The sequence below is a fragment of the Dermochelys coriacea genome, chromosome 8, assembly GCF_009764565.3.
Source record: "Dermochelys coriacea isolate rDerCor1 chromosome 8, rDerCor1.pri.v4, whole genome shotgun sequence".
NCBI classification, from domain to species: Eukaryota; Metazoa; Chordata; order Testudines; family Dermochelyidae; genus Dermochelys; species Dermochelys coriacea.
Window position 1 is genome coordinate 6,807,615 of NC_050075.1, and position 23,966 is coordinate 6,831,580.

Below are 23,966 nucleotides of genomic sequence, written 5' to 3' on the forward strand. Positions count from 1 at the left end.
GGTGTGGACTGCGAGTGCTGGAGAAGAATCTGCACTGGATTTCAGTGGCCACTTGACTTTAACAGCACCACAAGTACAGTCCTTTGAACTGAGGTGTTAGTCAAAGGCCCTGATTAATTGACCAGTTTATGCTGACACTGTTCTGGAGTCTTAGTTAATTTTTATACTGCATGGTGAGTCAGAACCCTTTCAGACTGCATGAGAAAGAAACGTGGATTCTGGACACTCAATACATCCGCAGATCTGCAGTGGGGTACAGCATGGGTGCAGGAACCCAAACCATGTGGGGAATCAGGACCTAAGATTCAACAGACATTCATTTCTGAACTCCCTCAGCCTGATGTGCAAGCCATTCCTTTCTCTCCCCACTATTCAGCCCGGCACCCCCATGCTGCAAACAGGAAAATTTTATTTATTTCAATCTATAGCACATTGGGCTATGGTGGATTATCCTGAGTTATGTGATAATCTCTCAATCAAAGGGCCCCTATGATTCTCCCAGCCTGGAATGTGTTTGATGCTTTGCTTAGTGATATTTCCATAAAGTCCCTTCTCTCACAGCTGTTCCCCAGAGGCAAGCTTGATGGGGTGTCCTGAAGGGTTAGGCAAGGCTACGCTTTGGTATAATTGGCATGTCAGGCTGATGTCTTCTACAAAGAATCCTTTTATCTTTTCATTGGCATGTGTGTGCGCGTGTGTGTGAGCCTCTCCTGCCAGATTTTAGAAGCCAATTAATTCTGAGGCTTCCCCACTATATAACCAGGATTTGATATGAAGCTGCTGGGTCATCATATAATTCCAGCTCGTATACTGGCTGAGAGACAAGCACAAGGTGCCGATTAGAGCCAACTGCCAGCTGTACACTGGACTTTGTCTATTTCAATCTCTGCTCCAACCTGCACAAAAATTCCCTGCATTCCTAGCAGGAGGAAACAGATTTGACACAGCTCACCGTTCTGTCCCTGCCCCCTTCCTTCTGCCCAGAGGCTAACAGTGCTTGGGTTAATCAGCAGCACAGACGGCATGAGTCTGTTTCACCACCTTGCCATGTGCAATAAGCAGAATTTCTCCCCACCAGGGACACTGTTCTGGCACGGGCGATGGACCGGTGTGCTGCTTCTGTCTCTGATATTCTGACGTGCTACAGCCACCATGCAGATGCAAGGAGAGATGCAGCAGGAGTCAGTGGCAGGGATTGAGAATGACAGAAGACCATGGGTCAATGTTGTCTCCTCAAAGGAATGACCAAGAATATCACAAGTACATGGCGGCCCTCTGAGGGATCACCGAGAAAGGGACAGAGCAGCCCAGGCCAGTGGGGGCTCCGCAGGTGAATGGCACGGAAAGAGATGGACATGGTGCAGCACAGATTGCTAGGGCTTCTTGGATGAACAGAAAGGCCAGGCAATAGGCAGGCCAATGGAGGGACAGAGAAGCGAGTCACAGGAAACAGCAGGACAATATGGGGGTGGGAGGGCAACATTTTGTAATGTAGACCAGACCTCAGGGTGAAATTCACCCTTTTGCAGAGGGCCAGCACCAGTACTATGCACCATTTAAGTCACACTTAAGTCCTGTTTTGATGTCAGAATTGGGACATAAGTCGCACATGGGTTTGATACAGATCCTCTGCATGGGGGTGAATTTCAGCCTTAGAAAATCATTTTTAGTGAGAAAATACAAATAAATGCCTTCTCAAAGGTGCTTTAGGACCTCACATGGCAAATCCCAAGCCCTAGACTGCTCGTTCTGGGTCTCCAGGCTGTCTCGGCTTTTGCCACCTGGCCCACAAATCTGTGTTTCATTATCCAGTCATTGTGGTTATTGCACATAGAGAGTGAGAATGTCCAACACTGGGTGAAGACGACACTGTGAGGTTTGGTGTCCCACAGCCAATAGGAACAAGACAGACTGCAAGATCTGTTTGGAATTTGGCCTCCGGCACAGTTTCCTGGGATGGTTTCCCATTAACCAACAGTGGAGGAAACAATGTCAGTCAAATCAAACAACCAACAAACCAAAGAAACAAAAACTTAGTAGAAAGGAAACAGAGAATGGCAGACAATTATAACTGCAAATTTACTAACAAGCTCAGAAGCAGCTATTGAAGTCAAATATTTTTCATCCTCAAAACAATTCCCTCACATGTATTTTTCCCTAAAGATCTTTGAATGTTTTGCCCGATCCAAAGTAACTTGAATGTTCAGAAAACAAACAGGAATCGTTTCAACTCTGAACTGCTGTAAACTGGATGATTTTTTTGCCAGCCTAAAATTGTCTCTCTAAGCTCAGCCAAAAATACTTAGCTCAACCAAGAAAATCTTATTGAATAGCTACTGGCCCATGTGAGAGTTATAGTTGGGGGATTCACATAGAAATCATCATGCAACAAGCCAGCCATGAGTAATAAACAGCACATAACAAAACTCTGTGCACAATCTACACAGTTCATAACCTCCGGTGGTAAAGTTTTCCAATGACTAATTTGTTAAACTCTTGGCTCAGCATTTATAAATACATTCTTTTTTAGAGTTGTCTGACCCATTGGGAACATAAGGTTGTTTGGAAAGACATTCATATTGATCAGTACCAGTTTTACCATTACAAATAAAATCAAGTGGGTTTTTTCCCCTCTCCATTTTCAGCTGCAAATTTAAAGGAAACCAACTCTGTTCCTGCACAATATGAGTTATAGACTCTACTCAGGCACAGCTGTTTGAAACCAGTCTAGCAGCTTCTCTCTGTATCATCTCCAATGTATTAATCAACACCTACACGTTCCTAAAGAGTTAGGAACAAGGCATGGTCCCATTGATGTCAATGGCAAAATTCCCATTGACTTCCCTAGGACCAGGAATTGGCCCTGGAAGTATATGCCAAATCCTTAATCATCTTTACATCAGAATTAGGGGGTTTTAATCTTCTTAGAACCTTTTTTGATGCACACATTTGAAATATCTATTTGAACTGCTTTTCTAACTGGGCGGGAAAAAAACCTTACAAGTGAATTGAAAAGCTGTTTACCTGCTAGCAACTGCATCCAGGGTACTGAGTTTCTCCTACAGAAAGTTCTTAACATCACTGGGGCAAGGGGAGAAGTAGTAAAGATTTAATGTTGGTGAAAGGTACCATTTTGACAGGCCCAGAGACCAAAACCCTCTGATTACCTACAGGATAGGAGTACTTGTGGCACCTTAGAGACTAACAAATTTATTTGAGCATAAGCTTTTGTGAGCTACAGCTCACTTCATCTCACGAAAGCTTATGCTCAAATAAATTTGTTAGTCTCTAAGGTGCCACAAGTACTCCTTTTCTTTTTGCAAATACAGACTAACACGGCTGCTACTCTGAAACCTACCTACAGGATGCGTACTGTAGAGGCAGCAGACAGCAGGGCAGGGAAAATAACTGGTTTTCAATTCAGTGCAGTTTCAAAAAAAATAAATTTTAAAAAATTGGATTGGGTTGAACCAAATCTGAAATGTTTCAAAATGTTCAGTGAATTGAAAAAATCCATTTTGGGTCCGTTCCAGAGCTGGGATTCAAATTCAGGTCTTCCGCAAATGCCCTAAAAACTAGGCTAAAGGTGGGGAGGAGGCAGGGTTACTGGCAGTGGCAGCAGCATCTCCACTTCCTCTTCTGGCCGTTTTGTGAATGGCTAAAACGGTTTGTGTCCAATTTGTGCATTGTTTCCGGTCACCCTAAACTGCACTTTTCATGGAACAAACTCTTTGTCAGAAACATTTCGCCCAGCTCCAGCTGACAGTATCCTTTGGCCCCTTATGACTCCTCCATCAGTGTGCCTTTGCCCTGGTGTAGGCGGAAGAAGGGAGTCCAGTCGATGCCCTTGCAGTCTTGGCCTCTCTTCAGAGCCTGCCGACAAGGCATGTTTTGGGTGGCTATTTTTCAGATGCAAACAGTTTGCCCATCAGGAAGGGAACCAAGAACGGTGAACGCAGCTGTCACAGGTCACCATCAAGAGGCTAATGACTTTGAAGGTGTGCCTACACTGCAGCTGGCAACACGCTTCCGAGTGCAGGCAGACAGACACGCCGGGTCTGCTCAAGCTAGTGCGCTATAAAAATAAATAGTGTCGCTCAGGATAGCATGGGGGGGGGCTGGCTTGGACTAGCCATCTGAGTACAAACCTGCTTCAGCCCCAGGTATGACTCAGGTGACTAGCCCGAGCTACCACCCATGCTACAGAGTTTCCTGTGCCAGGAAGCATGTTCCCAGCTGCAGTGGCTTTAGTCACTACAAACCTGGGCTGGATTCCCACTGCAGCTGATGGGGTCATTAAGAGCGTGAACTGCTGACACAGCAGGGGGAAAAAACCAGAATCCTGAACTCAGGTTTTCAGAGAGACAGATTACCAGATACGTGGCTTTAAAGGGATGCTGTCAGTTTAAAGATGGGCCAAGATTATAGAAGTAAAAGACCAATAGAAACAGTTAAATTGTTTTCATTTAATCATGAGATGAGCTTTGAATTCCATTTGCAGCGTCCCTGTGTCTGTGGGTTTCCCATCCGTTTGGGAGGCTTTTGCCAAGGAGCAGTTGGGATTTTAATTAGCCATGAACTCAATCTGGAGCATTTTTTAATGCAAAGCAACAGGGGGGCTGGAACAATTTGTACAGTGGGGGTGCTGAGAACCATTGAACCAAACTGTAAACCCTGCATATGATGGAAACCACTTCAAGCCAGGGGGCGTGACAGCACCCCCAGCACCCATAGTTCCAGCACCTATGAAAGCAACACAAGAAAGCTCGAGGAGGCAGTCCTCACAGTTTGCAGCTGGGTAGCTTGCATGACAGCCATCCATCTTGCACCTTTGCTACTTGGGCAACCAACGGGACACTCTAAGCACCCACACTGGCTGCTGGAAAAGCCCAGAATTGCAAGCTTGTGGGGTGACTTCGCTTGCCAGGATACAAAGTTCCTGATGCTAGGGGGAGGGTAGGAGAGGAAGGATCCTTCCCTTTGGAAGTGAAAGGAGAAAACACCCTTCCCACGCAGTGCCTAGAAGGACTTAAAACATTTATCGGCAGCTGTGGGACTGTTGTGTGTTTTATTAGAAGCTCATCTGGCAGCCTGGTATTTTTGTTACTATCAAATGAGGTTTGCAGCTTCCTTGCTTCTGGGTCACATCTGTTCCAGAACCATCTTTATGTGGGTCCAACCCCCAGAGGACAATTCTGTGTGTGATCTGCCCTCCCCACCCTTGCACACACCCAAGTTCTTCTTTGCAGCCCTCTTGGGATAAATTCATCCAGGCTTGTTCACATCCCACTGCACCTTTCCTGTGTTTTTGAGCTTGGACAGGCCACATGCATTTAGTTCCAAGCCTGACCACCACCTGACACATGACTGGTTGATGTATGAACTCTACCGATCCCCACTACTATCACATGGTGCTTGTGGAAAACTACTGTGTAATTACTGGAAGGTCCTGGATGATTAAGAAAGCTAAGAGAATGCTGAATGGGAAGGACAGACACTTAGTTAGACAAGTTTCAGAGTAGCAGCCGTGTTAGTCTGTATTCGCAAAAAGAAAAGGAGTACTTGTGGCACCTTAGAGACTAACAAATTTATTAGAGCATAAGCTTTCGTGAGCTACAGCTCACTTCATCGGATGCATCTAACTAATTTGTTAGTCTCTAAGGTGCCACAAGTACTCCTTTTCTTTTTAGTTAGACAAGGATCAAATGGAAACTGTGGAAAACCACCTCTTTTCTGGCGCATTTTCAGACCAGTGTGGAAACGACTGCAAAATACCAACGTCCACATGAGAGAGACAAGGTGGGTGAGGTAATATCTTTTATTGGACCAGCTTCTACTGGTGAAAGAGACAAGCTAACAGAGCTCTTCTTCAGGTCCACATTATTTCTTCAATACCTAGAGGCTCCAACCAACCAAGATGGAGGCCTCACTGTGAGGTGCTGTTCAAACACATAGGATGAGACAGTCCCTGCCCTGAAGGGCTCACAATCCAAACAGAAGGCAGACAAAAGGTGTGAGGGGAAACAGAGCACAGAGAGGAGAAGTGACTTGTCCAAGGGCAGGCAGCAATGAGGAATAATGTCTCTCTTTCTTGTTTGTTCCCCCACCCCTTGCCCAAAATACAAACTCCACCATCAATCACGAGTGCTGCTTGTATCACTGGAACCCTCAGCTGGAATTACAGCAGCCCTAATTAAAGTATGTGGTGAGGGAATCTTATCCAATATGAAACATAAAGAGCCATGATGTAGGTGACAACTGCTCAAGGAGACAGGAGCAGTACAGGATGGCCCACGTGGAGGGAGCTAGGAGTTATGTGGGTGGAAGTGAGCAAGGGAAATATAGTTTGCACAACACAAAAGCTTTCAGAACAGTGCACTCCATGAGCGTGTCCAATAGACTCCTAAGGAAAGCCAGAGAAGCTCCAGGGCTTGAGTCATTAACCGCAGACTGGTCAAAGCTCTGGGCAATAATCTGTAGGGCGTGGTGCTGCTTTGGCAGGGGAATGGAATAGGCAGAGTTGGCTGCTGGAACACAATTCTGGTATTTCTGAAACCGTCACTCGTACATGCTTGTACCGTTAGTTCCAGAAAGCCCTCCTGGCTTCCAAAAAGTGCCAGAATCGCACTCCAGAGCATTCCAGCGTAGCTCGAGCCCTGGGACGAGGTGACCGAAAAAGTCTATGAGATGCCTTGTGGTGGCATATCTGTAAACTGTCAGAAGCGGGGAAAGGCCATGGCACACTGAAAAACCACAGGAGTTGCTTAGTCTTCAGACCACCATTCCAATGCCAGAGAGTCACTATGTTCTTTAGGTTTCAGAGTAGCAGCCGTGTTAGTCTGTATTCGCAAAAAGAAAAGGAGTACTTGTGGCACCTTAGAGACTAACAAATCTATTTGAGCATAAGCTTTCGTGAGCTACAGCTCACTTCATCTTTAGCTATGTTAGCCCCACCCGTCCCCCCTTCCCATCCTCCTCTCCTCGCTAGACTGGCTATCATCTTTCAGTCAAGGACTGCAGATAGCACCTTGTGGAGGCGATCACCTGGCAGTCAGTCAGACAGACAGACAGATGGATTTATGTCCAGTATTCCTGTCTCCCTCAGATAACATGGTATCTGAGCACGTGGGTCCAGTGAAGCCTTAACCCATCTCTGGGCTGCAAGGAGAGCCACTTTGTTCTGATTATTTTTTTCCTCAAGGGCTCCTTGGCTCCTGATACTTATTCTCCCCACTTCCCCATAATCAGATATAATCCTCGGTCATCATATTTAGTCCCTTTGGATGCAGCTATGGTGTCAGAAGCAGAGGGCTTCAATGTTAGAAGGGCAATAAGCAGCAGGCGAATTCTTTAAAACGATGGATGTTTTCTTGCCAGCGGCTACTAATAACAACACACACAAAATACAGAAGCAGGATCAGCTCAATAAAGGATTTCAAAAGTTTTCCTTGGGCCACCAGTGAATCTTTCAACTTTGATAGACACTGGAAGCTATCCAAACCTTAAACAGCTCTCTGGAGTAGTGCTCTCAGGCCATCAATGCAATTTCCTACACCCTCTAGTGGGAACTCTGGGCATAGCCTCCTTCATATATCAAGCCATCAGCTCCTTTTCTGGCCCTATATTTTTATAGAATAGAATAGAATAGAATAGAATATCAGGATTGGAAGGGACCTCAGGAGGTCATCTAGTCCAACCCCCTGCTCAAAGCAGGGCCAAGCCTCAATTTTTGCCCCAGATCCTTAAATGGTCCCCTCAAGGATTGAACTCACAACCCTGGGTTTAGAAAGCAAATGCTCAAATCACTGAGCTATCCCATTTTTAATCAGATATAAATATGTTCACTCAGTATATAAGGTCTGAATCCTGTTCAGTTGGCTGATGCACGTAACCCAGTTAAAATCAGTATGGCTACCTCATCTTTATAGCAAACAGGGCTTGGCCCATTGTTTTGCTACCAAGAGACCCAGTCCTGCAAGCTTCTGAGCACTCTCATTTCCCATTAAAGTCTGAGCAGATAAGGGCGCTCAGCACCATTACACGCAAGAGGCACTCAGCAACTAGGCAGGATCAGGGCAAGGGAGGATATCGCATCTGTGAATAAATCAAATTCAATCTACCTTTCCAAAGACCATCTTTGATGTTTTCTCTCATACTGTAATCAGTGGGAATGGGAAAATAGTCACTTTCTAGGTTGTCTTAATGAAAAATTTTCCAAGTGTCAGAGGTTTTTTTGTTTTGTTTGTTTTTTTGCAGTGGAGGGGGTTCAAATCTCCTGATGATAATCATTCTAAAAAGAATCTATCCTAGTCCTTGTGCTACCATTCACAGCTACAAAGTCTATGCCTTTTACATTAGTCATCTGACTGCCTCACAGAGAATTATGTATATTAAAAACTCCCATGTTAGCTCCTTATGAGAAAATGTTCTAAAGAATAATGTATATTAAAATCTCTACGTACAACCCCTTGTGGGAAAAATTCCCAGAGACCTCCTTATATTCCCACATAGATAAATTTTTCACAAGAATGATATAAAAATGTTATTTAGCTATATCACAGGGGGTTAACCAGATATTAACTGCATTACAGACCTATTTAGTTTTAATAGACATCTCTCTAACGTAAGATAATGCATGCAGTTGGGACACATTAGCAGATAAGATTTGTCTAGGGTTCTTTTGGGATCAGAACTGCCAAATGAAGCCAACTAATTCTAAGGCCTAAAACGTGGACAAGAGTTTTATAGTAGATTTTGCTAGTTTTTTTTGGGTTCTTTTAAATGATTTAGGCTTAGAGCAGCCACTGACGCATGCCCAGAATACAGGCCCTCGGTTGGTCCTGCCCCGTGCATGCAAGGTCATGCTGCATGAAAGATGCTATTTTGCAGAACATGCTGCCCTGCCCCTGCCAGCGTGGCCTTGCCTGCACCATGTGCTTGAGGTAACACTGGTGGGCTGCTCACTAAAATGGCATCCTCTGTGTGCAATACTGGACAAAACCACGTCCGGTTTTACATCAGCACCAGATAGGGGACAAACGAGATGAAAACAGAACTGTCAGGCTTAAACCTGGGCGAATGGCCTGCCTAGTTAGGCTTTGTATTTAGGCATTAAAGGTCTGATTCAAAGTCTAATGCTAGTCTTTCCATTGACTCCAGTAAACCTTGGGTCAAGTCCTAAGCCCAGCTCTAGTACCACCAACAGCTAGAAGTTTCTTTGATAGCTCAGCAAACAGGGGATGGCTCTTTAGAGTCCAATCCTGTTTTACGGGCATGTTCATGCAAGCTCGGAGTTTTGCCATCAATTTCAATGAGATTAAGATCGGATCTTGAAGGAGGTTCAGCGTTAGTTTTGAATGGTGTAAGGGGTGGACGCAGAAATCTTTGAGTGCTTCATAGTGCGGAATTAAAATCCTTCCCTGAAGAAAGGCATGGATTCTTCCCCTCCTTCGTGATATTACATCAGCTGTCAGGAGTGCAGGCAAGTGTCTTAGATCAGGAGGGCTGATTGGAGACACCCAGCTGTCCAGGATTCAGGCCTTATCTACATGCAGAAGTTACACCAATTTAATTTAAACTGATTTATAAATCAATCTAGGCTTGGGCTGCACTTAAAAAAGCTTTACCGGAATAACTCTGTCTGTAAGGGGGGTGATTTTTCCCCAGACATAGTTATGCCGCTAAAAGCACTCGTGTGGACATTGTTATACTGGGCCAAGACACTTTACACAGGTAGAGCTTATTTTGCTTCACAGAACCGTATCAACCATAAGCATTTGTATACCAGTATAGCTGTGTCTACACTGCAGAAGGCATTACTGCTCTAACTATACCGGCAACGCTAAAGCAGCAAAAAACGTTAAGTGTAGACAAGGCTTTAGGTCCCGTCCACATTACAAAGTTTGGTCAGTGTACGTTCCGAGGGCGTTCCGAGGTCGGCTCCTGTATACTGCCCAGGGACATGTATGCTTGGCTGCTTGTGTTGGCTCTGTGCACACTCACCACAAGTGGTTGTAACAATGGAAAATGTGGGGCACCCCAGAGGTGGGTGTTGCCATGTGACCCCTGCCACCGTCTGGTTCAATGCCCGGTGGGACATTTTCGCAGTGCTTTGTGGGATACCAGCAATTGGCCCAGTGATTTCTGGGAACTAAGGGTCAAGATCTCACTATGCCACTTTCTCCATCCCATAATGTTCATTCTATCCCATAATTTTTGTGCCACAGTCCCGTACGCTGCTTTTCAGTCTCCACCATCTCTCTGGCAGAAGCCTGAACATTGCAGAGCTTAGTGCAGTTCTAATGTCCAGATGCATAGTTCTCCTGTATTTGCAGAGCTCAAATGACTAGTACGCCATCCAGGCGTGCGACGAGGAAGATGAGAAGATATCCAAGCACAATAACTGGAGGTGGAGGGACACAGTGAATAAAAATGCCAGGTTGCTGCTGGCATTCGGGGAGCTGCTCCACATGGCGGATCACCACTTCTGAGCCCGTGAAATGAGCACAGATTGGTGGGATTGTAATGCAGGTTTGGGATGATGAGTGGTGGCTGCAGAACTTTCAGATGTGAAAGGCTGCAATGCCGGCTCTGTGTGCAGAGCTCACCCAGCCCTCTCACCAAAATGAGAGCTGCACTGTCAGTGGAGAAGAGAGTGGCCATCCCATTCATAAAGCTGCAAGGCTCTCAGTGACTCTCATGGTGGGCTGCTCCTAGGGTGATCTTATTCACAGCTCCATTATCATCTTTGGACAACTGGAGAATTATCTATCTAGGTATCAAAGATTATTGAAGATAATTGGCCAATACATAGACAATAACAGATCTAGATAGTTATCTCCAGTTGTCCAGAAAGTCTGCTCGGATAGAGAACTCTGGAGATTCTATTATAAAAAAATTAAACTTGTAAAAACAACCTTTCATGCATCCATCACAAGGCCATGAAAAGGGGCATAAACGTACTTACTTGTCCTTTGCAGATCACCCTTAAATCTATAACAAGACCAACCCTGATTGGCTCTTGATCCAGGCTGAATCCTTGTGTCTTGTGAAATGGTCCCAGTCTACAGGTGCTCTCTCAGAGAATGAAGATGGTTTGGACCTGCCACTTTGCTGTGAGATTCCCCATCCCCTCCCAATCTTTGCCCCTTGAAAATGTTCATCTCAGAATCTGAGTCCAATGCAAGATGACAGTGATGATGTTAAAGCAAACATGCCTCATCAGAGAAATAGCGGCTGGAAGGGTGCCCACCAGCAGTAGCAAAGCAATGATTTCTTACCCAACAGGACTTCCCACTCTCATTTCTAAATCTATCCAGGGCTGTCGAGGTGTGACAATTTGAATGAAGTATATATTAAGTGAGATTTAAAATGTCTCATTGAAATACACAGCAAAATCCTCTTTAATAGGAGAAAGAGCCTGTTTAAAAAAAAATTCCCTTAAAATGAATGCAAAATTAATGCGTCTCTTTCCAGCTGAGTGCAAAGTGGCAGGTCGGCTGTTTTATGTTGTAAACACTTCCCACCAGTACTCCTGAAAGATAAATTAGGTGTAAAATAGTCCCTGAATTAGATTAAATCAAGGAGTGTATTAAACTTATTTCAGATCTGTCCTTCAACACTTCAGCTTCTTGGCCTGATTCTTGCTTTCTGCACTTGGCACAAGAATGTAGGATGGGGCGGGGGGAAGGTGGTTTTAAGACACTTTCCTGCTCTACATTCGGTGGATGGCCAGGACTCTGCCTCAGGGCTGCTCCAATTTACACTTGGGCAGCTCATGACCCCTTAGGGCCCACAAGGCAACAAATAACTGGGTCCAGCTACAGTTTTTTCAGGGCTGATGCTTTCAAGGCAAATTAATCAAGGCCCATCTGACCGAGACACAGTTACCACCAGTGAGGAGAGAACATCGTCTCCCAGCTAGCAGAAGATGGCTGGAAGCAGGTTTTTTCCTGTTTTTCCCCTTTGTGGGTGATGCTGTGTAAGAGCCCCTTGTTATCAAGCAATCCACGAGGGTTTTTAGTGTATGGACTAGTGTGACAATTTAGGGACAGACACCTTCCAACTGAGGAGATAGCATGGAGGACACAAGCTCTTCAAAGGGTTGAGAGGCCACTGCCTCCAACTGCTTAAAATCTAATTGAAAAATTTAGGTAAAGAATTGGGGGAAGCGGGAAATGCAGTCTCTGGTTTTCTTTCTTTCTAATCTCGGATGGGCTTGGTTACTGTAGTTACAGACTCCTGTGGGTAGGTGTACTCTATCACAGGATGGTCTTGGACCTTTGAGGGCTCAAGCCCCATCTCTGACCTTCTACTACACTGGACTCAGAGAACTGGGCGCAGGCGACTGACAGACTGGACATAAGCAACAACCTGAGTAAGAACATGCTGGAGGCTCTCCTGTAACTAAGGCCTGGGAAGGACCAGTGGTGACTCCCCATGCTGAGGGGAATCGGGGCCGTTTGGGATCCTTCCTGTAGGGAAGTCTGAGGGGGAGGCTTTGGGAATTGATTGGCTTGGTAGGAGGAAGCCAAATCTGAGGTGGAAACTCAGGACGGGAGGATTGGACTATAATCCCATTATTACCAAACAAAATCCCAGAAGGGGAGATTGTGTGTTGAATTGAAAAGTGGGAGGGTAATTGTACAGAAGAGAGGAATTGAGGCAAGACAAGCACTGGATGCCACAGGTATAAGATTCACACTCATGCTGCCCGATACAATTGCCTTAAAGTTTGTCATGACTGGTGTGATGGATGGGGGGTGGGGGTACTCTGTAACAAGTTATGAATACTGTATGTGACCTGGTTATTGGGATGTTTACTGTATGTGTATTTGGATTTGGTTTAACAAGGAAGGTTGTAAGAAAAATGAACAAGAAGTGAATCAATTGCTGAGATAAGCCACCCCTGGTAACACTTCAGGGTTGTTAAGAGACAATGCTCGAGACATTAGTTGTGAAGATTCTACCTATTGGCTCCAGCCAAGTTATAAAGCTTGTTTTGCCACACAGGGGCAAGGCTGGGAACCAGCGGCTCAGAAGGATCTCCGGTTGGTTAAAAAGCGACTCTCACACTCTAAGGGAGCAGCTGCCGAGACGGTTGTGAGGTGCTGTTCAGACTGAGACCAGCATCTGCTGTAGTGTCTGAAAAAAATAGACCCACTTGATCCATCATCACAGGGTGGGAGAGCTTTAGGTCAGACAGATGCATGTGTAGACTGTTTTTAAAATCCTTTTCTCTACAGGGTCTACTGGTAAAATTAAACAATTTACGTGCTGTCTGGTCAACGTATCCACCACTGGTTACAGACTCCCGAAGGGAAGAACCTTAGGTGTGGAACTCGGTTGTACCTGTGGGTAAGTCTGGTTACATGGTACTATAGCCCTAGGCCTGGTCTAAGAGTGGGAGAACTGCAGAATTCCACTCTGGATCGGTAATGGTATGAGGGGTACTCTCAAAGATTTGAGGGGGTGCCCTGAGAGACCCCAAAAGGGGACAGAAGTGCAGCTAGCCCTGTAATTTCAACAACCAGGATCTTGTATTTTTTTCTGCACTCCCATTAGAACCTTTGTTTTCTCCACCAGTCTTTGCTCTAAGTCTTCATGCTCCTTTCAGTCCTCAACCCATGCCCTAAAAGTTTTCCAAACTCCTCTGTATCACTAATGTAGCCTTTACAGTTTTGGACTCATGCTGTAAGTTATGTTTTTAAATATACATTATTAGTTCTTGTGCAATGAGATTGATAGTTCCTGCTCCTCTTCATGCGTACTTAGGAACTCTCTTAGGTCCCCAGCCCTCATGGAAAAGTCATATGGAATTTAATAGTGATGAAAACAGTAGGATTTTATAGAATTGTAATAGGATTCAGTACAAGCTAATCTAAAAATTCATAACAGGGACTAGAAAACTAGTTTCTTTCTGTAGGTTTTTGAGCCCTTCTATAGCAGAGATGTAATCCTCTACTCAATTCTATAGGATGGTTCCAAAAATCTATAGGAAAGTTTGCATTTTTTATTATATTCCATAATATGAACTGGCCCATGGAGGATCTCTCTGAATATTGAATTGTGTGAGATCTCAGGGATGTTCCTAAGGGGTGTATAAACTCAGAGAGCAATTTCACATCCCGGGGTGGGGGGGACAGGATGCGTCTCTTAGCTACTGAAGGAAACTCTGAGCTTGCTCAGCCCTCAGTGTGTATGACAAAAAAGAAAAGGAGTACTTGTGGCAACTTAGAGACTAACAAATTTATTTGAGCATAAGCTTTAGTGTGTAGGACGTATCCCCTTCTAGTGGCTGGCCTATCGAAAAAGATATGAGCCTATTCCTGCTACCAGCTAATGGACTTACCCCTTTTACTCAAGTGATAAAGATCCTATGCTTTCAGCACTGGTGGCCCTGGGATCTCCCCACTGATGATCTATGGTGAGTGGATGGGTGGTGTCACATTAGCTCCATATGGGAGCAGAGGGCAACCACCCATCCCTTATTTTAAAGGGACCATCCCATCCCTCATTTATGTATTTATTTATTTTTGATGTGTCCCTTAGAGGGTGCCCACCCAGCCCTTACTTTAAAATGGCTAAGTACGATTTTAAACATTACACTGAAGCTTACCCTGATTGCATTGTCCGCTTGAGGGCAGCAGAAATACACAGGAGCGACAAAACTCGCGCTGCCCTACAGGAAACGGTGTTCCCCTAAACCCGCCCTTGCAGGAAAGCGCTGTCCCTTGTTTTCCCATGTGGTTTGTTCCTTTATTTCCATCCAGCAAAAGTGCCCCCCGTGAGGGCGCGACTGCACCCATGAAGACGGTGCCCCCAGGCTCTGCCAGGCACAGCGGGCCCCTGCTGCCCCGGCCCTCGCACGTGGGGGACCTCCCCGCCTCGCTCCCCGCAAACCGCGCAGACGCACTCGAGCCCAGCACCCATCCGGGACGACAACTCCGCCATCGCTGTGAGGGGCAAGAGCCCCTTCCGGTGGGGCGCCGCCATCTTTGTGCGGGGTAACGTTCGGGTCCCCTGGGCGCCGCCATGTTGGGGGTGGCACCGCTCGCGTCCTCAGACGTACCTAAAGCGTGTTCTTAATCATTAAATCGTTCAACACAGTAAAACGCGCCCGATGACGGCGCTCAGCGCGCGGGTATGGATTTTATAGAGAATGACGCCGCCGAGGGACGTGGATGTGGGGGCTTGACCCCACTCCGTCGAGGTAGCACTTCCGGGTGATGCTGACCTTCTGCCCCCCGTGACCCCAGCTTCTTCCTTTCCGGTGTTGGGTGCTCAAGAGGGCGCACAAGTAAGTGGCCGGGCCCGGGGTTGGCGTCATCCGCTTCCATCCTCCCTGGCTGCGGCCCGCGGCGGCCTCCGCCGCCCGCAGCCAGCCTCCCCGGGGCCTGCCTCACCGCTATCGAGCCGGCGCGGCGGGTGGGGAGCGGGGCGCTAGGCCGCGGGGGAGCCGGCCGCTAGGGTGGCCGAGCTGCCCGGTGGGTGGAGGGGAGGCCGGGGGGAGCTGGAGCGGCCGAGCCGCGCGGCGGTTTGGGATGACAAGGGCCGGTGGGAGGCTTCGTTTCTTTTTCGCTCCGATTATGCAACGGGTGGGTCCGGGCCAGGGTCCCGAGCTACTCTCAGCCCGGGGCAGCTTCCCCCGGCTTGGGAGGGTAGCGGGGCTGCTGTGGGGAGGCCTGTGCTAGAGGGAAGAAGCTCGTGGAGCCCTCTTGGGCGCGGATGCGGGGAGGGAAGGTAACAGCCCCGTGCATGGCGTGGGGCTTGTATCGTGGGATAATTGGGAGTGGGCTCCTTTCCGAGACTCCGAACAGGAGGGGGGATGCTGCGGTTAACAGCGTGTGCGTGGCGGGGCACGCGCTGCTCACAAGTGGTTTCCAAGATCCCAGTCACTCAAGTGTCTCTTCACAATCCGAAATCCCTCTGGAGGGAGGGGAGCGGGCCACAGTTGTGTCTAATGTTTATTAGTGAGGATGCAAGATGTGTCGGTCGCTTCATTAGACACTTGACTGGGCAAAGAGCTCTGCTAAACCGTAGCTGCATGGGTGGGGAAGACAAATCAGACATACTGTTTTTACGCACAGATATTGTGCTAAATAGATATGATAGATAGCTAAGGCAAATTAATCCCTGCTGTAATTTCATATAGTAATAGGTTTACACCATGGATAAACTTGACCTTTTAAATCTAATCTCTTCTATTATATGTTGGGGACAGACCATAGTTATCACTACATTCAGTTAAGTTTGAAGAAACCCCAATTTATTAATTAAGTATTTTACCAGTTTTAGACCTAGGAGAGCTACTACACAAAGGATAAGTGGTTTAGTCTTAAGTTAACACATCAGGCTTTTTTTTAGGGTGCCTTCAAGGTTATGCTTAATGATCTGCTGAGGAACATCACACTAACTGAAGGTGGATGCAGTTTAGTGCTGTACTGCGTACATCCCAAAGCAGTCTGTTGATTGGTCACACAATGCTGGTGTTCTCTTCATTTCCAGTTGCTGAAAGTATTAAATGTTTTTCCGTGCTGTGGCTGTAGATATTATTTGATTGTAAATGGGAGAGGAGGTGGGTCATAAAGTTGCAAATGGGAATGGCGGTGACCGACCACCATGGTGGAGACAATTTATCTGAAATGTGCTCCACGCACTATGAAAAATTCAGGGAATCCTGTCACCACATCACTCTTGTATGTTTCCATTGCCAGAGTGTTGGCAGAAAAGAGAGACTGAGGTTGCATAGGTTAGTTGCAAGTTTTCTGTTAGCACAAAGGATGTCCTGCATCCATCTACACTTGTTTTGGGTTAAAGGCGGTATCAGAGATGCTACTGGTAAACACAAGACTGGGAGTCAGGTTTCCTGAATTTTATTCCTGGCTGTGCTTCCAACGCTTAACTGCAAGTCAGAAGTCTCTCTGTGACTTAATTTGTAAAATGAGAGAATACCATACAGATTTGGGACCGCCTGAAAGTGGTTCTATTTATTTGTATTATTGTAGGGCCTAAAGGCTTCCACCCAGATTGGAGCCCCATTATGCGCTTCATGTTTACATATGGAGAGGCAGTGCCTGCTCCATGTAGTTTACAGTCTAGGGCAAGAGGCAATCGTAGGCAGGTAACAAAGGCAGAGAGGTGAAGGGCCATACCTCAAATCAGACAGCAGATCAGTGGCAGTACTGGGAATGGAACCCCCCAGTGCTTCTGATGGAGGGCTGATTATGCACATGATGATTTAAACTGCATGGTTGCCATCCAGGCTCTCTTTCATGTTAAGCCATGTGTGGAAATGCAGCCGTGGGCGATATTTATGAAGCTGCTGTTAAAATTTCAGAGAGATTAAGAGTGGCAATGGCATATAATAAAGCCACTCTGATCTCCAGATTATTTAATATACTAAATGTGTGAAAGTGAGCCTAATGCTCTTCCAAAGGGTTAAGCGAGCTGGTTTTACGGATGAATGGGTTGTCTGGTCTTCTTCAGTCTTTGGAGTGTCCCTGTATTCCAAACAGGGTTGTTGGTACGTGTCTCCTCTGTATTGATTAGTACCCAGTTCACTGCAAATGCCTGTTGTGTTGATCTAAATACCCTTAAAAAATAACTTCCCGTTCATATGGTTCCTGTGTAATTCCAGGGAAAGAACCATCTTTATTGCTCCTCTTTATGACTGCGTGTAATTCATGCTCTTATTTCCCCTCGCAGAAATGGCACCGCGTAAGGGTAAGGAGAAGAAGGAAGAGCAGGTCATCAGCTTGGGACCGCAGGTTGCCGAAGGGGAAAATGTGTTTGGCGTCTGCCATATCTTCGCTTCCTTCAATGACACTTTTGTCCACGTAACTGATCTCTCCGGCAAGTGAGTACCGAACGTTGGTGACATGAGTACCGCACAGGCTCTATAGAACTTGCCTTTCCTTGGTACTGCCCCTTACAAGTTCTTAAATGGAAATTGTGCATGTGCAACAGTATTTTGGTTCAATAACTCAAGCTGTTTTCACTCACCTTTATCCTTAAGGCTAAAGTGTGTGCCCGGTATATAAGTGCACCATATCATACGCTTACCAAGTTGCAATCTAACTGACTCTTCTAGTCTTGGCTACTGGAGGGGGTTGCACTGGTTTAATTGAAATTGCTAACAAAAATTTTGTAGTTAAACTAGAAGAAAAACCTGTATAGAAACCCTTATTTTGGTTTGAGTGGCTTATTTCAATATAGCTTAAGTAGGTAAGGAATCAGCTTAAGCTAAATTGATGCAGACTGCTCTTGAACTGAACTGTGCAGGGCTTTGCACCCTAATCTTCTGAGCAGAAGGCAGTCGAGTATTAAAAGGAGTCAACAGGGGTATGTACCCGACACTTCTAATGCTGTTGCTTATAAAACACATGGAGGTATTCATCACATAAATGTCCAGGACATACATCTGTGTTGAAATAAGTGTTTACAGAAAGGACAATTAGTATTGCCACTGTACAAAAGAGATGACTGTAAACTGCTTGACAGCATCTACCATATCAGGAGCAGGCGTTTCCATTTGCCTTCTTGGCTATTTAGTAAAGATCTTTCTAAAATATATAATCTGATCAATCACAAGATATTGGGCTTGATGCTCAAAATTTTATGGCCTGTTATTCAGGAGGTCAGACTAGATGATCGTGTGATCCCTTGTAGTTTTAACATCTATTAATCTATAAACTTATTTTGATGCTCAGGTGATACAATACAATGACTTGTAAAGAGTTTTTTAATTGAAACTTGTTGGGCCATCTTTCCCATCTTCTATTTTTGCTCAGTGAATGAGACCTAACAATTAAGGCATATCTAGATGAGAAAGTTGCATTAATCTGACTTAAAGTGTGATTTTAAACTGATATATTTAGATCTGTGTAAAGGCTGTTATGGTTAGTTAAACTTGTCGAAAGGCTGTATGGAGATGCTTATTTTGGTTTTAGCGTAAGTCAATTAGAAACATGAATAAACTGTAATAAAGTACTGTTTAAACACAATAAGTGTCCCACAGAGCTTTGCCCCAGTTTAACAAACTCTCTTAGTAATTTATACATTAAATCAGTGTATCGTCTATATGGAAAAAGGGCCCTTGCTCCCTTCAGAAATGACCTTAGAAAAAGTAAGACGGATCATATAATGGTTGTCACATGGCAACTATGAACTGGTAAATATATAAATGAAATATTTTATGTTTTGAATCTTCTGCTTCTGTAGGCTTGCAGATTGTGATCAGGCTCTTTTCTGAGTTAAGTGCTTTTAGCCACGTACAAAGAGATATTGTCTTTTCAGGGAACCATCTGCCGAGTGACTGGTGGTATGAAGGTGAAGGCCGACAGAGACGAGTCTTCACCCTATGCTGCTATGTTGGCAGCCCAGGATGTTGCCCAGCGTGCAAGGAGCTGGGCATCACTGCCCTTCACATCAAGCTGCGAGCTACAGGTGAAATAGGTGTGTGTGGCATTCTCTGCTTGACGTACACAGATGTTGTGCAATGGCGAGGTAGCGCTTGGGTCCTGTTGGTGACTGAATGCTAGGTTATGCTCATCAGGTGGCCCAGAGTGAAATAAGGTGTTGCAGTTTTCACACAGTCCTACAATCTCACTTCAGTTGTTGCTATCACACATTTTAATATGGGCAGCTGTTCTTCTACAACACTGCTATTGAGGGCAGCAGTGAGAGAACTTGTATCTCAAACACACTCCAGCATTATTTATTCCATGCATCTTTGCAAACTGATGCATTTTTTGTGTGCAGCTGGGGCTTGTTCTGTTAGCAGAAACAACTCCATGTTTAGAGGTGTACATTTTTAGTTGGTGAAACATGTGAAAGCCCTGGCCCATTGACCCATGGAGATAATATTCACAGGACTCACATTAGTTCAGTTCAGCTCTGACCTGAAGGAGCCAGGCTTATAATGGGATGTGTTTTAATTGATATGTTAAGAACTAGTTTGATTGGGAAGGTATTGGTCATTTTACATAGTAATGACATCTTGTGAATCCATTTGTAATTAGATGAACACCTGGCATAGGTGGCTTACAGGAATCTGTTTTTTCCATAAAATTATCTCCACTGCTTTTCAGCAGGCTTATGGGACTCTTGTTTCTAGTTGTTCTTGCAAGGGATCCCCTATTGCATCTATGTAATGGCAGGAAAGATCATGTTTGATATTCAACTTTATTAACATCTCTTTCTGCCCCCTTCTCAGGGATGCAATTAACCATGTATATTCAGGTTTCAGAGTAGCCAGCCGTGTTAGTCTGTATTCGCAACAAAGAAAAGGAGTACTTGTGGCACCTTAGAGACTAACAAATTTATTAGAGCATAAGCTTTCGTGAGCCTACAGCTCACTTCATCGGATGCATTTGGTGGAAAAAAAACAGAGGAGAGATTTATATACACACACACAAGAGAACATGAAACAATGGGTTTATCATACACACTGTAAGGAGAGTGATCACTTAAGATAGCCATCACCAACAGCAGGGGGGGGGAAGGAGGAAAACCTTTCATGGTGACAAGCAGGTAGGCTAATTCCAGCAGTTAACAAGAATATCAGAGGAACAGTGGGGGGGGGGGTGGGGGAGAAATACCATGGGGAAATAGTTTTACTTTGTGTAATGACTCATCCATTCCCAGTCTCTATTCAAGCCTAAGTTAATTGTATCCAGTTTGCAAATTAATTCCAATTCGCAGTCTCTCGTTGGAGTCTGTTTTTGAAGCTTTTTTGTTGAAGTATAGCCACTCTTAGGTCTGTGATCGCAGTGACCAGAGAGATTGAAGTGTCTCCAACCTGGTTTTTGAATGTTATAATTCTTGACGTCTGATTTGTGTCCATTCATTCTTTTACGTAGAGACTGTCCAGTTTGGCCAATGTACATGGCAGAGGGGCATTGCTGGCACATGATGGCATATATCACATTGGTAGATGCACAGGTGAACGAGCCTCTGAGTGGTGTGGCTGATGTGATTAGGCCCTATGATGGTATCCCTGAATAGATATGTGGACAGAGTTGGCAACGGGCTTTGTTGCAAGGATAGGTTCCTGGGTTAGTGGTTCTGTTGTGTGGTGTGTGGTTGCTGGTGAGTATTTGCTTCAGATTGGGGGGCTGTCTGTAAGCAAGGACTGGTCTGTCTCCCAAGATCTGAGAGAGCGATGGCTCGTCCTTCAGGATAGGTTGTAGATCCTTGATGATGCGTTGGAGGGGTTTTAGTTGGGGGCTGAAGGTGATGGCTAGTGGCGTTCTGTTGTTTTCTTTGTTGGGCCTGTCCTGTAGTAGGTGACTTCTGGGTACTCTTCTGGCTCTGTCAATCTGTTTCTTCACTTCAGCAGGTGGGTACTGTAGTTGTAGGAATGCATGATAGAGATCTTGTAGGTGTTTGTCTCTGTCTGAGGGGTTGGAGCAAATGCGGTTATATCGTAGCGCTTGGCTGTAGACAATGGATCGAGTGGTATGATCTGGATGAAAGCTAGAGGCATGTAGGTAGGAATAGCGGTCAGTAGGTTTCCGATATAGGGTGGTGTTTATGTGACCATCGCTTATTAGCACCGTAGTGTCCAGGAAGTGGATCTCTTGTGTGGACTGGTCCAGGCTGAGGTTGATGGTGGGATGGAAATTGTTGAAATCATGGTGGAATTCCTCAAGAGCTTCTTTTCCATGGGTCCAGATGATGAAGATGTCATCAATGTAGCGCAAGTAGAGTAGGGGCATTAGGGAACGAGAGCTGAGGAAGCGTTGTTCTAAGTCAGCCATAAAAATGTTGGCATACTGTGGGGCCATGCGGGTACCCATCGCAGTGCCGCTGATTTGAATATGTATATTCAGATATTCAGATATTTGAACATGTATATTCAGAATTGCATTGAAGTATATTCTACTGACTGTTACTGTTCTTGCCATATACATGGATTAGACAAAAAGGGAGGCATCTAATAAGAGTTCCAGCATTTTCAAATTCTGGATAAAGGCTAAAATGACTTAAGCTGCATGTTGTTTCCTTGGGAACGGTGTGCATTCAACTTCAGCAGTTTGGTGAACGCTTCTCTGACCTGATCTGTTGCCTGTTTTATTATTTCCAGGACCAAGACTCCTGGACCTGGTGCCCAGTCAGCCCTCAGAGCTCTAGCTCGTTCTGGAATGAAGATTGGGCGCATTGGTAAGTGTGGTGTGTAAATGGGGTATTTTAGATAAATAATGGGAAATTAGTATGTATTCCGTGTTTCGAAATCCTGTCACCAAAAGAACCCTGTGCAGATGCATCTGTTGTTGTTTAATACCCTGAGTTACATGATGGTTAGGTCTGAGATTTATTCCCTGTTGGTCCTACAGAACCCAAGCTTGACCATCTGACATACTGGATTCCAGCTGGTTACTTGTGCTTTTTGCCTGAGGGTGCTGAGTTTCCTTTAATTTGATGTGTATGTGCTTAGAGGAACTGGAGCGCTTTCAAATTAAATATGAACCCACCAGCAAGTGGCATGTGTATTCAGTGTGGGCTAAGGATTGGTACCTAACTGCAAGTTGTATGTGCTAAACTGCAGTTGTATAGCAAGATAGTGATGGGCCTCTGGTTAGAGTCACTGACCCTTTGCTGTAGCTGAAAGATCACTGGCCATGATTTACTGGGGTGAAAGTCCCAAAAGCTGCTGCCGAAAATGCCTTCTCAGTGTTCAGAGAAACCTACGGAAGGACTATGGTGTACATCGATCTCCTATAGGAGCTTGTCTTGCAAGCTGCCTGTTGCTGCTGTGGAAGTCATGTGACCTGTAGTCTGTTTCCTGTGATGCGCCATTTCACCTTCTTTCCCCACCCATTTCGGTGTGGATTTCCCATATTCTAAATGTTACAAATGTGGAAACTTGTCAATGCGCAAGTGAAATATTGTATCTCCAGCACATCATTTCCCAGGCCGCCTCTTGAGAGGAAGTGTGTGTGTTTGGGGGAATTCCTACTCCTTGCAAGAAAGGCTTGGGTTTTGTGTGAGAAAAGGTGGCCGTTGGGAAGCAAATGTTGATTTGGCATTTTAATGCCCCTTGCACACTCAAAGCGGAGTAAAAAATTATTTTGCCTTTTGTACTGAATCCTCTTATCGTTAATGCTAGATCCTACTAAAGGCTGGTCATTGTGTGAGGATACATTATTACCACGTGAAGCCAATGCAGTTCTTCACTGCTGAGGCCTGGGGCTGTGGCTGGGTGGTGTCTGGCAGGGTCTTGGATGGTTTATTTTCTGTACCTGGGAAGCTGTTTGAAGCAATCTGCAGTCATGAATGGTAATGTGTAACTTTCTTTCCACAGAGGATGTCACCCCCATCCCCTCTGACAGCACTCGCAGAAAGGGTGGTCGCCGGGGTCGTCGTCTGTAAACTGTGGCTGGCTTTTGTTTCATCATTAAATCTTTCAAAGAAATTTCTTTTCTCATTTGTGTTCTCTTAACACGAGTTATGATCAGAGGGCTAGCCTTCGGTGTCGTTTGTCCTTTGGTTGTCATTTGAAAGCCCTGTGGTTGTAATGTCTTGTTTTCATGGAAACATTCAGAAATCTGAGTTACGTACACAAATAGATAGGTTTCCTGTTCATGTTGTAGGGCTCCTGTTCACACAGCTACACCAGGGGTGCCATATTTGTATATAAACTGGTAGAGCAGTTTAAAAGCACTCTAAAATTACAGCCCCACCAGACGTTCTAAGACATGTTATACTTCCAGTTACATTTCTATGAAAAATACTCTCTTCATGGCAATTTTGTATTTACCTTTCACTAATTCCTGTCATGATCGTATGGAAGGTATGCTCTCATCTGTGCTAAATGTATATCCCAGGTGTCAGCCCAGGGAGGTTTAAAAGCAGAGAGTGGAACTGCCTACATTCTGTGACTGGGAAGCCCCTCTCCATGTTGAGAGGTGTTACCTGTCTTTGGGTGACTCTATTTCAAGCTTGAAGATAATCTTCCTAATATC

At 45.3% G+C, this 23,966-nt stretch overlaps 1 protein-coding gene across 1 annotated transcript; it reads left to right on the top strand.

Annotated features, from left to right (window-relative positions):
• Window positions 1-16,490: 16,490 nt before the first annotated feature.
• Window positions 16,491-23,416, top strand: RPS14 (ribosomal protein S14). Its single transcript, XM_043520136.1, is given in 6 exon segments — window positions 16,491-16,515; window positions 17,707-17,861; window positions 19,297-19,393; window positions 19,396-19,447; window positions 22,079-22,164; window positions 23,306-23,416. Coding segments are annotated over 5 exon segments (456 nt in total). The 5' UTR covers window positions 16,491-16,515; window positions 17,707-17,708; the 3' UTR covers window positions 23,374-23,416.
• The last annotated feature ends 550 nt before the right edge of the window (window positions 23,417-23,966 follow it).